At 39.8% G+C, this 14858-nt stretch overlaps 1 protein-coding gene across 1 annotated transcript in view; it reads right to left on the bottom strand.

Moving 5' to 3' along the window:
• lmo4a (LIM domain only 4a) overlaps positions 1–13557 on the bottom strand; it is a 30973-nt gene extending 17416 nt beyond the window's left edge. The window contains exons 1-2 of the mRNA XM_078272274.1: positions 13468–13557; positions 3035–3282 (exon numbers count right to left, since the gene is read on the bottom strand). Of these exons, the coding sequence (XP_078128400.1) occupies positions 3035–3276 (242 nt within the window). The 5' untranslated portion in view covers positions 3277–3282; positions 13468–13557. The remainder of the gene's footprint in view (positions 1–3034; positions 3283–13467) is intronic.
• Between the last annotated feature and the right edge of the window lie 1301 nt (positions 13558–14858).

A 14858-nucleotide genomic window follows, 5' to 3' on the forward strand; every position in this document is an offset into this window, starting at 1 on the left:
TCATTTTTCATGAAAATAAAAGTAAACATTCTCCGATTCGAGCTTCTTAAATGTGAATATTTTTTTGTTTCTCCTCTCCTCTGTGACAGTAAACTGAATATCTTTGAGTTGTGGACAAACCAAGACATTTGAGGACGTCATCTTGGGCTTTGGGAAACACTGATCGTCATTTCACAGACCAAACAACTAATCGATTAATCAGTAACACTTTCCTTGAAGATATCTACATAAGAGTGACATGACACTGTCATGAACACATGACACTAACCCTAACCATAACCGTAATTTGTCATGACAAAAACTGAATGACACTTACTAAAAGAAGCGTTATGTCATAAACGTTTATGACTTGTTTATAATGTTCATGACGCGTTCATGACAGTGTCATGTCACTCTTATGTAGATACCTTCAAGTAAAGTGTAACCTAATATCAACAGATTAATGGAAATAAGTGTTAGTTGCAACCCTAATGTTTACCATTATCATGTTTACTATAGCATTTTTACCCTGACCTTCATCATTTGCTTTTAATTTCAGAACCATTCTCTTATGATGACTAACTGTAATTGGTTGGTTCCCTCCCTCCCCTGCTGTGTTTATCTCTGTCACAGACAACAAATGTCACTTATTCAACTTCACTTAGTAGGCAAAATGAAATAGTGCTGCAGAGACATTTCTGATGTGGTAAAGCAGTAAAGGAAAGGCTAAACAGGGTTCTTTGTTTTTGAGAACGAGCGTGTTTCCAGAATTCTGATTGGCTGCATACTGTATATATCCTGCAGTGTGTGTCCATTAGGGCTGTTGGAACAAATACCGAAATTCGAATATAATTCGAATAGTAAAAAAATAAATACTATTCGAATGCTGAAATTACTATTTGAATGTGACTTTTTTATATAAATTATGTTGGCAAACGTTAGCTAATCTCCATCTTCTCGCCTTGGCCTACCCGCATGTGTCACTCATGTCACATCTTATGAACAATAACTTAGCATTGTGAGGTCTAAGCTAACGTTACGTACCGTACGTTAGTACAACATTACGGAGCTAACGTTACGTACCGAGTTAACTTAGTACAAGGGGGAGTGACAGACTGCGGCTGGAAATCGTAACAAAGGATGGGAAATAGTTTTAACATGACTTTAAAATCGACATCCACCGAGACAAAGTGCTTATGTTAACATTAGTTAGCTCGTTCTACTAGTTCTCTAACTGCGTCGCGAGGTATAGTAACGTTAGCGTAGCTGGGAGCTTCATGGAGAAAGCTAAAGTTAATGTTAGCTGCCCTCCAGCTGTCAGAGTTAGCTTCGACTTCATATATTACCTTCTAACAGCTGTATTCTCAGTAACGTGACAAACAACTAACGTAAGTTTGTTACTTACCTAGTTTATGACAAATCGTTTCGGCTGTACTTTCTAACATGATGTTACTGTGCTAACCGAGCACCGTTAGCATTTACAACAGAGCTGCTTCGATTCTATATATAGTATATAGTTGCATTGAAATGTAGTACATATTATTTAACAGGCTGCAATTGAGCATTAAATATTTGAGTATTATTCAAATATAAAAAAAAAAAAATCAAATGGCATTCGAATGGTATTATAGAGGAAGATTGACAGATCTAGTGTCCATTGTGCTCATGCTATGGCGCTACTTCGGTCTTCCCTTCTCCGTTTTAGCAGCACTACCTTTGCCTCTCAAGGCTTGGTGAAGCTGCAGGTTATCATTTCATCAACAATTTGACAGACGTAAGCAAACTAATTTGCATGCAACAAACGCAACTTCTTTTTTTAAGCTTATTGTTTAGGCTTTTGTGGCCTTTAATTGATTGGATAGTTTGAAGACAGGAAAGGGGAGAGAGAGAGGGAGGACATTTGTTTTTTCATAAACTTCTATAGAAACAGACTCCAGTGGAGTCGCCCCCTACTGGGAATTAGATAGAATGCAGGTTTAAGACACTTCCGCATTGGCTTCACTTTTCAAACCTTCCTACTTCAAACTATTAGACTTAGGGCTCTATTTTAACGATCTAAGCGCACGCCATGAAGCCAAGTCCAAATCCACTTTTGCTAGTTTGGTGGAAAAAAAAGGTCCGTGTGCCAGTTCAAAAGGGTTGTACTTAGTGTCTTCATTAATTCATAGGTGTGTTTTGGGTGTAACATGCAATAAACCAATCAGCTCCCATTCCCTTTAAAAGCCAGGCGCGTTTGGACCTTGGCGCATTGCTATTATGATGGCGGATTTGCACCGTAATATTTTTATTTGTAATCTTTTACGTTTGTGTGCTGCTGCGCTTCCCTGTGTGTGTGTAACAAGCATAGTGTGCGTGCGCTGTGCATTAGCCTAGGCACATTTTACTAATTTTCTGTTAAAATAACAATGAAATGCTGCGCTATTGACTTTAGACCAGGTTATTGTTGGTCAATGGCGCGATCACTTCCCGCTGCCTCAAGATAGCAATACGCCAAGAATGCACCTGAACACACCTCCCTGTAAGACCAGCACGCCCATGGGCGCACAGATGGGCGCAGGTGCATTTGCTATTTACACAACACAGGCGCTGGATGGGAAACTGACAACTGGGTCGGTCTTAAACTAGAAAAGACACTCGCGTTGAGCTTTGTGCTGCGCTGCGCCGGGTGCAAGATAGGGCCCAATTTATCATGCATGTATGCATTTTTCTCACTTTCGAAATTCTGAAAACAGATTCACGGGTTACTACACTTAGTTCAGACACGCAACGCTGTAATGCTGAAACAATCAGTCATTATTCAGTTAGTCAATTGACAGAAAATTAATCATCAACTATTTGGATAATTGATTCATAATGTATGGTATTTTAACATTACCTAGTTCCAGCTTCTCAATTGTACGGATAGGCAGCTTTTCTTTGTATTATGTGACAGTAAACTGAATATATTTGTGTTTTGGACTGTTGAAGACATCACCTTGGACTTTTTGTGATGGACGTTTTCCACTATGTTCTGACATTTTATAGACCACTGTCTACAAAGATCACCAGGGCTCACCTGATGTAGTCGTTCTTGCAGAGGATCATGCCTCCTTTGCTGTAGCAGGTGCTACTGTACTCGCCCAGCTGAGCGTGGCAGCAGGAGCACTTGAGGCATCGCGTGTGCCAGTACCGCTCCATGGAGAAGAGCAGGAAGCGGTCTGCGATACGACCTCCACATCCTGCGCACAACCTGCCCCCTGTCCCACCGCCACCGCCCATCACTGCCACTGTGGGCGCCTCCACCCTGCTGTTCACCATAGCAACCTGAAGACAGGGCAAGAGGTACAGAAGATAAGGCAAACAGTTGAGTCAGGACAGTGGAAATAGTCAATGGAAATAGTTAAATATAGTGGGTCCTTGATTGAGCAGCTCCAAATTGCTTACTTTTCTGAAATGAATGTCTCTATCCACAGTCATCCTTATTCTTGAATGTATGAATATCGGTCTGCAACATTAGCCGCTGTAAAATAGCCTCGGGAAGGAACTTGTTTTGGTGGAATGGAATGTGTACTTTCAAAGGTTTTTCCAGCAGAACGAGAGCAATCCCAGAAGTGGAACATCGTGGCTATAGACTAGAGTGATACAACCACCACATATCAAACTCTCACGTTACTTAGGTAAACAGTAATAGATAAATTGTGGGGCTGCTAAACTGGTACCGTAACGTTACCACCGGGTCTCTGCCTAGTTTGGTGTCGGGCTGACGATAACACATCTATGGGCTGAAGTGGAGACGGAGGTGGGGCAGATGAACAGATGGCTGTCGCAGGGCTGTGGCTCTCTGCTGTGTCATGATGTTGCTCAGGTCCTGGATGATGCTGGTCTGGTTAAAGTCGTCGAGGTGGGACAGCTGAACTAGTAAGTTAGTAGCTGCACGGTTACTGTCCTCCTCTTTGCTTGTAACGTTAAGGTTATTAATATTTCCCGCCAACGCCAGGCTCTTTGCTAACGAGCCGACTTTTGAAAAAAGTCTAACGTTAGGTAGTCCGTATGTTTTTCTGAAGTATAATGTCTCTGCTATCCTTTACTGTGCTGAGAATGTAGACAGGACCACAGCCCTGTTTTCCCAAATTCGGCCGTTGGCACGAGATCTAATGGATTGGTTTCGAAATTTACGAATACGAAAAACTTTATTGTCCACAGATGTGAAAATTGTTCTTAGTTTCCTAGTAACTAATTTAATTTCCTGGTAAAAAGCTTGGGGCCATTTACCTGGGGGGGTATGGGAATGATACACACACACACACACACACACACACACACACACACACACACACACACACACACACACACAAAACCAAACACTATTTTTTGGGCCTGCAAATACCTCTTATTTTAACTTGATAATATATCTTAATAAGGAGGAGGCTCTTTGAAGCTGTGCAGCATGGCTGCTCTATGACAGAATGCAGAAGCCTACCCTTTTTGGAAATGTAGTTCATTTGATTCAGCTGCTAATGTCTTCCTTATCTCTTTCAAACGTCATGGAAACAGAAACCAAAGTTATTGTGAAACAGTTTCAAAATGAAATGGTTATAAGCAAAGTTGCTATAGCTGTTGGTGGAAAGAGTGTTCCACATATGCCATCCGGCAACATTTACTGTATTTCTCCTTTCTTCACTTTTCCATTACAAAACTGAACTGATTTCATGCACAGCTGGGAATAATATTGCTTTTGAATCACACTGAGTACAACCACAGCCGTGTGTGCTGCTCAGCAATGAGTCAGCAACACTGCCTCTTCAGCCGCTTCCGTGATTTATAATTAGCGCCAACAACAACATAAAATAATTGCAGGGCTAGATTTCATTTTCCAAATGAGCAACAGCAGCACAATTTGTCCTCCAGAGCGTCTAATTTCAGCAAGGGCATGTTTAGCTTTACGACTAGCCTTCCCACAAGATTATTTGAGATTGCAGCAGCTGGTCCTCTGCAGTGAAGCAGGCTGCCCTCAATACCCTCATTTTCTAGAGAAGACACCTGGCTCTAATCAGCCACAGGAACACCATGTTAGGGCAGCATTAAAACCACAAACATCCTCATGCACCAGGGCCAATCCTTCATAATAGTATGCACGCTTATTCAATGAATTGAAAAGGGAACTAATTCACAAATGTAACTTCCAAATTAAACCACTTGAATCCTGGTGTTCCCAAAATAGCATTACATTCTTCAGTTGTAGAGGCTTTTCACTCTTAAAAAGGGTTTCCGCAGGTTTCAACAGGTCACATTCAAAACCTTTTTAAGACCTTTATGAATGAGATTTAAGATGTATATCACAACATAAAAACACAATGAAATGCATAGTCACAAAAGTACTTGCAAAGTAAATCAAATTATTAAAATTGTATAAAAGTGACACAGAGTAATAATGATCTGTACAGCGAATTATAGTTGGACTAGCGAAAGGAAGAACTACCAAACCACAGAATAAAAGACAAACATTTCAATGAGCATTAGAAATAGCGTTGCATGGACGTAGGAAAATTAAGACCTGTTTGAAATTATTTAAGACCTAGGCCTAGATCACAATACTTTTTAAGACCCTGCGGAAACCCTGCTCTTAAAAACGTATATTCCTGATTTCCTTAAACAGAAAAAAATCTGGCTTTCTATATTCCTGTATATGGCATCCAGGTTACTTATAGTGGTTTCCACATTTTCCTCAGTGGCTGAATAAAAGTGTCTCCGGTGCATCAGTGTCCAAATTGGGAATGTATGGTGTATACATTTAGGGTCGTGTTTGATTTGACATCTCAACCACTTTCTGTCATTTCTGTACCGGCAGAGTTACCTCAGCCGTTAAGGTTGATCCCAGTGTAGTTCACTTGCTAGAGAATTTACTGCTGAACATGATTTGCCTTTGTCATATGCTCAGCAGTAATGGAAGACAGGAGCAACAGTAATATTGACCCTCTGCCATACTGGGGTCAGACTTTCACTTTGACTTTATTTCAGCAATGTGGATTTAAAAAGAATCCATTTATCATCATATTTCTTGTTTTCCTGACTAGCTATTATACTATATACTAGCATCCTGTTTTTTATTTTTTTTTATTAGAGTACTCCAGCCAGCATATTTGGCTTTTAAAAACCAGGATAAAGGCTTGTCTATGATTTTAGGACCAGGGTATGATGTTTACATGCACAAACGCATAACCAGGATATCCCAAAAACCCAATCATGACCAGGACGTCCACTTCAGTAAATAGAAATCCATTTTGCACACATGAGACTGTTCCAATTAAATGAGCTGACAAGGACTATGTGAACACATCATGAACGTTTGAGCAGCACGCAATGAATTTTGGCAAAATTGAAGACCATAAAGGACACAAATGTCCACCAATGAATGGAGAAAAAGCCGAACTTCAAATAAACCTGTGCAATAATGTGAGACTACCAGTATGATATCTTTACTTACAGTGTAAGACTTGTTCTCTTTTTTTATTGTGATTAACTAGTTATTTCTTTCTAAATGATCTTGTTATGTAGTCATTTTTTTTCAATAGGCTGAAAATAGTTCAATGACTAGTTTGTTACTGAATATACAATTCATTCAAAATCCCATTAACTAATTCATTTTGCGTAAATAATAACATAAATAACTAAAAAATATGTCCATGGAACATAGCTCAACAGTATGCCATGTGGTTTACATATGTCTGGATCTAATTTTTCTGTCTTTAGCGGCCTTTAACGAATGCGGGCTGAAAAGGCGAGTCCATGAGCGAGTCGAGAGGCCACGAATAGCTCAGACGTGTGGAATAAATGCAGGACAGAGAGGACTAAACGGTGTAGAAGTTGTTAGACAGCAGAAAGCACAGCTTAAAAGTTGGGCAAGTTTTTTGTGAATATTATAAATAGAGATAATTACTGAGAGATGCATGGAGTTACAGAAGCTAGTTGAACGTCATCGCTTCAGCTCAGTCAAGCCAGAGCTGTGACATCAGAATACTAGCATATTCAGAGCACTGTTACAATCAAGAGCAAATCACTACATCATCGTTGTTCAACTAGATTTATACTGAGAACACAGGATGTCTTAGGTCACCCTCAATGGACTTGTTTTTTCCCCCCTATCTATTTCCTGTCTTCAGTGCCAGATTCCTTTGGGCGGCACATCACGAGCCATGAAATCAATTAGCAGGCAGAGTCTGCATAATACAACAGCTTCCAGCCCAGTGAAATAAAGTGAGAGCAATTTTAGATGGAACAGCTCATCCACCAATGTGAAAACATATTTTACCTTGCAGGTTGTCTCTCCTTTTGTCATTCACTTGCAGCTGGTTGCTAGAAGCAGTCTGGGTGTCCCATGCTTAGACACATCTAATGAAGTGTTAAAGGGAAATTTTAGCCATTTTCAACCTCTGAACGAAGGATATGGTGTGAAAAAAAGATGTTTTTTTAAAAGATATTTTTAGGGCTTTTTCCTATATTTAGAACAGCTAAAGAGAGACAGGAAATTGGGGAGAGAGAGGGGGGATGACATGCAGCAAAGGGCCTCAGGTCGGATTCAAGTACTGTAGCTACATGCTAACGCCAGAGAAGTTGTTAAAATGTTCATTTCTCCCCATTTTCGGGTCACATTACTGCTGGAACAGGTCCAGTTGTGTAGTTTTTGGTTCAAAAGCCTTTATCTACGATTTTTGATGGTAGAAAGTGCTGCTATATTCTATTACTGTCCACTGCTAACTATAGTAATGTTAGATGCATGCTAACGGCAAGAAAGTATGAAATCTTGGCTGCCAATGTTGTTAAATTCTCCCCAATTTCAGGTCACATTATTGCTGAAACATATCCGGTTGGGTAGTATTTGGTTTAAAAACCTTTACCTGTGATTTTTGACAGTAGAAAGTGCTGCTATATTCTACAACTCTCCACTGCTAACTATAGTAGCTGCATGCTAACGGCAAGAAAGTATGAAATCTTGGCTGCCAATGTTGTTAATTTCTCCTTTTTTTCATAACCTGAAAATGCTATATAATATGGTGTTTTAAGCTGCCTTTTAAGAGAGTCCACAGAGTCCAACAACCTTAAGCTTAATATAGCAAACACTGGGGAATTTATTTCTTCAATAGACCACATATACCATCAGTACTGATTGAACATCCCCATTAAAGTTGGTGAATTTTCCCTTTAAGGGGAAGATAAAGCAGTCAAGGTTCAGCCAAAGAGGATAAGAGGCCGTGGATTAATGAATCCTTAAATCCTAAACACAACATGTACGCTAACAGTGAAACCTCAAACATTTCCTTAATCTTAGTACAAGTAAAATATTCTTGGACACGTGTGAAACTAATTGCAGAGGAGCAGCCAATGTAATCATCATGCAAATACCTGTGTTAACTCAAGACGTTTCAAGACATCTGCCAAATGGCTCTCTGATACAATTCTTATCCAATTAAAATGCAAATCCTGCCTTTAATCATCTTCTGCAATGCAAAGCCTTGATTTGTCATCAATCTCAGGGAGTGGAAGCAGTGATAATGATATTTCAGCGAATCAGAATTAGCTTTAATGGCCAAGTATGTTTGCACACATTCAAGGAATTTGACTCTGGGTTTTTGTTGCTTTTAATCAATCAAGACATACCCAGAAATAGACTAAATACTAAACATAGCTAAAACATGGACAACTGAGCTGAACAAGACAGACACAAATTAAATACTGTGCACGGATAATGTTTAGGTTTAAAGTTGTTTCGTATGTAGGTTTGTTGCTTTTTTTCCTTATATTTTGATGGACTATTGATGACATTTCCACTGCAGAACATGGTCTGTCATGTGACTTTACCTGTTGACACCAAGCGTGTGACTTTTTACCTATGCATATTGACCATGTGATCACTTGCCAATGAGCTATAAGAGACAGCTTAAAGGCGACCATTTTGTACTTGCCCTGATGAAGGCCTTAAAAGGGTAATTACCATTTTTTTCAACCCTATTTCCTTATGTTTTTGTGTCTAAGTGACTGATGGGAACAACAATATCTGACATTGGTCCAGTATTAAACGAGATCGCTGCAGTTAATAGGGCAATTGTCCAGCTTGTATTTACCTTCACAAAAGTGCTCGTTTTACCACTGACAGGCTCAGATTAATATTCTAAGTGGCTGACAACATTACGGAAAGGATCACTTCAGAGATAGACCTTTAAAACCTCTTTGAGACCTTTCTGTTTAATCAGAAACAGCTCTGAAGTCGGTAGCGCTAAACCCACCAGACTCCATTCAAAAAAGCAATACTTTTAGCGTGTATAGAGCCAACATTTTCGATGTCACGCGTTTTTTAGGCTACAACTTTTTTTGTCACATACAGCAAACATCTCCTCACTATCCGCTAGCTGCCTGTCCCCTGAACACACTGTGAAAAAACGCGGTCTCTGTAGACAGCCCAGGCTCCACAAACGGCAACAAAAACAAACTGGCTAACCTGCACCACGGAACATACACAAACAGTGTTCCAGCCAATAACTGACAAGAAGGATTTAGGGGTGGTGGGTTAGTGCACGGAAGGGAGGGAGAGGGGACGGGATGAGGAGGAGGAGGGGAGAGCTAGCTTTGTTTTGTTTGAAAATACTTCGAACGTCAACAAGAAGTGCCGTCACCCAACATCGCTTAGAGCACCTTTTAATATATACAATTTTATTCAGTTAGGATCTAATAAATGTTTATGTGACTTCCTGTATAAACTGGGGATGCTGACGAAAACTGTCTGACTTGACTGAAGCTTTTTGCCACTCCCCTGAGATACACATATCCAAAAAGTTGACATATTCTTTTTTTTAAGATTCTTTTTTTGGGCATTTTGGCCTTTATTAGACAGGACAGCTTGAGACGTGAAACGTGACGTGAAACCCATTGTTTGGTCTTCATTAAGACACTTGAACCCTCCCCACCCAAAACAAAGGCTAGTGAACAAGCAACTACTTGTGTTCTGCCCTGGTAATAAACTGACATGACATGATGAAACAGGAGCTAATGAAACACAATTCTACTGCAATCTGGACACACCGATGAATTGCATGCAGTTTCAGGTTGACAGAGCCAATAATGGCTCATTTTCCCCAAACTGAATTCAACTGACAGATTAATGCCTCTCACACAGGAATAACTATTGTATTGTAATGTACTCCTGGACTGGGTACTACATGGGTGTAAGGGCATATGGCATGCTATCTGTTTCCATTAACATGCCTATTTCTGGACACAAGCTTGTTTGATTAGAGGTGTTATGAGGCCATGGCATTGTGCGACGCTCTGCACTTTTTAGTCGGAGTGTAGTGTAGTCATCCTTTGGCATGCTCTATCTAATCATTTATCACATTGAGTAAAGATTCTCTGATTCTTTAGGCATGCAGGGGTTTGCGTTTCCAGGATGATGGCTGGTCAGTGTGTTGAAGCAGACAATGAGTTTTTTTTACATGTATTAAAGGAATACTTCACCCTCAAAATGACATGTAGCGATTTTAATTAGTAAGGTTTTAGCGAAAATGGATGCGTTTTTGGGAAGTACTGAGCATAGGACTGGATAAACTTGAATTATACTGCACGACTTGTGTGAGATTTTGTAAACGGATATTCAGTTCCAATTAAGTTGGGACGTTGTGTAAAGGCGCTGACACACCAATCCGATTATCGGCCGTCGGACAATCTGGCGAGGTCGGTGACTCGAGTCTGTTTGGTGTGTCGTCGTCAGTCGGAGGAGCCATCGGCTGTAATTTGGGCCGATTTGACTTGTTGAATCGGCCAGTGGGCAGTCGGACTCAATGGCCAATCTGATTGGTGAAGTGCTAACTGGAAATGACGTGCGGGATGAGCGTGACTAACGCCTCTCCAAATCTGACGAAAATCTTTCAAACTGGCCTTTGTCGATCAAAAAAACAGATTTAGCAACTGTATGGCCTATTTCTCTCTTAAAATGTTTTCAGAAACACGTTTCGGTGAACTATTTCTGTAAAATACGAGACCGTATTCCGAACGAGCTGCCATTATGGTCGTGACGCGTTCGTAATTTCCATTTTTATTTTTTGGGCGACGATACAGATTAGCGCCGCCTGCTGTTATGGAGACATATTACGTCTCGCGCACGCGCAGAACGTACTCTCAAGTCGGCGTCGCTTCGGTGTGTTCCGAGGCACTTTTTGGACCGACGGGAGCCGAATGATCAGTCCGACTGCCTTTTCTGCCGACGGTCGGCCGTCGGGTTGGTGTGTCAGAGCCTTAAGACGTAAATAAAAACAGAATACAATGATTTGAAAATCCTTTCCAACCTATTTTCAATTGACTACACTGCAAAGACAATATATTTAATGTTCAAACTGATAAACTTGTTTTTTGCAAATATTCACTCATTTTGAATTTGATGCCTGCAACACATTACAAAAAGCTGGGACAGGGGCATGTTTACCACTGTGTTACATCACCTTTCTTTTTAACACTCAATAAGCGTAAAAGACGTTGCTTGGATGGCAGCATATGTTGCTCCAAAATCTGAATGTACCTTTCAGCATTAATGGTGCCTTCACAGATGTGCAAGTGGGGGGGAATCAAAAATATCAAAAATTGTATTTATCGGGGGGTTTTTGCAACAATTTATAAAACCGATTATTTTCCCTAGAATCAATATTTTTGCATTTATTTATTTTTTTACCAATGATTCACCTAAATATTTTAGACTACTGTACATCATATCCGTTTCCAGCTAAACAGACCGAAAGCAGAAAACCCTGGCTATGTACTTCTTTACAAATGAAATAAATGTTGACTGACTGACTTGTGATGTGCATTCTTTTTAGAAAACAATTAAGTCAATGGTTCAACTGTTGTTTTTGTTAAAGGAAAAGAAAATCGCAATACTCAATACTATTGAATCGCAATACTTCTAGAATGGTATGAAAGCATATGGTCCGAACCCCACTAATAGCACATAACCAACACGTTCTCACGGCAGTTCGTGAAATGGTCACGTAATTTTTAATCTATTGATTTGTGTACACTGACACGTTTATCTCGTTTTTTTTCGTGGTGGTCAGCACGTAATGGGAAGCATCTATACCAAGGTTGGATTTAGGAAAAGAAGAACGGGGAAAGGAAACATCACACGCGGGAGAAGGCCACGGTCTCTGGGGGACGCGGGACAACAACGAGACACGATCCCCGGTCTCCGGGGTGAAAGTCCTGTGTTGTTTGCCCCATCCACCACCCCAACCAACCTCCTTGCGTGCATTTTCAGCATTTCATACTACTCACTACCGTAGTCATGCTCTGATCACGAAAGATGCTTCCCATTGAAATACATTAGTTTAAATAACGTGCTGGCCACCACGAAAAAAACAAGATAAACGTGTCCGTGTACACGAATCAATAGATTAAATAACATGACCATCACACAAACTGCCGTGAGACTGGGTTGACATAACTGAAGGCAGCAGAGACACCGCAGCCTCCGCGACAATAGAGAGTGATGGTCAGACTGGCACTGCACTGAGGCACGTTCAGTTTCCGTCTCTTGAAAAAGACATGCTGTTTCATTAATACGGTACACTCTTTTTAATCAACACTAAGGGCACGCGTTCCTGTGTTCTCAGTCAAATTATAAAGATGCCCTTTTAGTGCTGAAAAAGCAGGCTGCATGCACTGGAGCGAACATTATTCATATTTAAAATTAACAAGCTGGTAACTGGTAACATATAATAACCATCATTAATAAATTGGATTGATAGTTAGTTAATAGTTATTTTACTGTTAACAAACAAAGAAATGATTTATAATGTTTACTCATAATTTATTTTATCAGTTTAGTGTAATATCAAATAATTAGTTTATACATTTAGATAAATTGTTAATACTGTGTCAATGGTTAATAATTGCTTTATAAACCATCTATAAACATTATTTGGATGCTATTATCAAGTTGTAACTTATGTTTATAGTAAATAGTTAATGATTAACAATACCTGGTTTATAAAGCATCAAGTCACATTAAATTTGGTCCTTACTTTTTGAAACTATTTCAGCTTGTGTATCAGTGCTTTCTGAACATATTGACCACACTTTTAAAAATACTGCAATGATACCGAAAACCGTGATAATTTTGGTCACTATAACCTTGAGGTTAAATTTTCATACCGCTACATCCCTACATACATGCATTATAAGCTGCTATAGCTTACAGGATTCATTATCATGTCATTGTTTAACAGTAAAACCACCATTAACTTAAGTTTTTTAATCTTTTATTATAAAGTGTTACCATTTCTACTGTCTAGGCTACCTTTTGTCTTTCTAGTTAGCCGAAAGTACAGATTCGTTGTCAGGCCGTCAGTTACCGATGTGTAACGTTGGCTAAGATGTGCTTTTCCAAAGATATAAGAACTGGAAGAGGCTACAAGAAGCAAGTCGGTTTATTAATATGTGGGAAGTAGCTAAAGGTGCGCTGCAACTCACCTTATAACCGTGAACTGGGAGCTCGTTGGGGGTGAATAGTTGATGAAACAGCGGCGGCTGATAGCTTCTCTCGCCTTCAGCTCAAGTACAGGAAAGTCAGATGTTACAGAAAGAGCCGTGAACTTCTCAGATGCTCCAGTATATTCTCCACGCGCCGGTTTGTCTGTGTGGTGAAAACCCGAGTAGTGTTAAGCTCCCCTTCTCTTCTCTTTTCCCATTTACAAAGCTTTCTGGCTGTGGCTGTGGACGGACGCCGAGAGCTCACTGACAGCCAATCCCATCTCTGACCGACCGGTCCCGGTATAGCTTCTGTCTTTGTCACTGAAAAGAGCCGTGCTCCCGCAAACAGAGAACAGAAGTAAGTTATCTTCAGTCATTTAAACGGATTTAGAACTACTCCTCCTCTGACGTTGTAAAGGGGGCGTGGCTTCTGCCTGCTGTCAGGATAATGGATGACTGCTGGGGAGAGTTTTGCCTACTTTAGGATGTTCAACATAAGTCACAACCAGTGGTGGAAGAAGTATTCAGATCATTTAGTAAAAGTACTAATACCACACTGTAAAACTAAAATACTATGTTAAGTAAAAGTCCTGCATTGAAAATGTATTGTATATGTAAGTATATGTAAGTATCAGGAAAATGTAGCCTACTTAAAGTATTAAAAGTAAACGTATTTTAATATATTACATATTTTATAAACTATATGTATTTTGTGTGCAAAAAAAATCTTAATTTGTAAAGTAACTGGTAACTAAAGCTGTCAGATTAATGAAGTGGAGTAAAAAGTAAAATATTTTCCTCTGAGATTTAATGAAGTAGCCTAGAAGTATAAAGTAGCATGAAAAGAAAAGCCTCAAGTAAAGTATTAGTATATCTCAAATTTGTACTTAAGTACATTACTTGTGTAAATGTACTTAGTTACATTCCACCACCACTGGTCACAACTATCCTTGTAGCTGCAAGGACAGCAATGATTTGTTTCTTGGGGGGAGCAGTGGTCTAGTCTAATGTATTGTAGTGGGTATACTGTACTGTATATAAATATATTGGCCTATATATATGGGCCAGATATCTGCCTTTGGGGGAGGGGGGGGGCATATCATAGTGGGGGGTCTGGGTGTCCTCCCCCAGGGTTATTTTGAGCATCAAATATGTCATTTCCTGATACACTTTTATCACCAATTTATGGTGGAAATCCCTTTATTTAGCCTATGTGAAGAAGAAAAACAGATGACAATTCAAAATGTATCAAAAATATAATGGAAAGTATGTCGTTGCGTTTCATTGGGCATTTTTAAGTGGGTATATGGAAATCTTGGAGTTTTCTTAGTGGGTATACTGTGTATACCTGCGTATCACGTAGACTACACGGCTAGAATACTTCCTCCTTA

This window comes from Sander vitreus, chromosome 16, assembly GCF_031162955.1.
Source record: "Sander vitreus isolate 19-12246 chromosome 16, sanVit1, whole genome shotgun sequence".
Taxonomy (NCBI): Eukaryota; Metazoa; Chordata; class Actinopteri; order Perciformes; family Percidae; genus Sander; species Sander vitreus.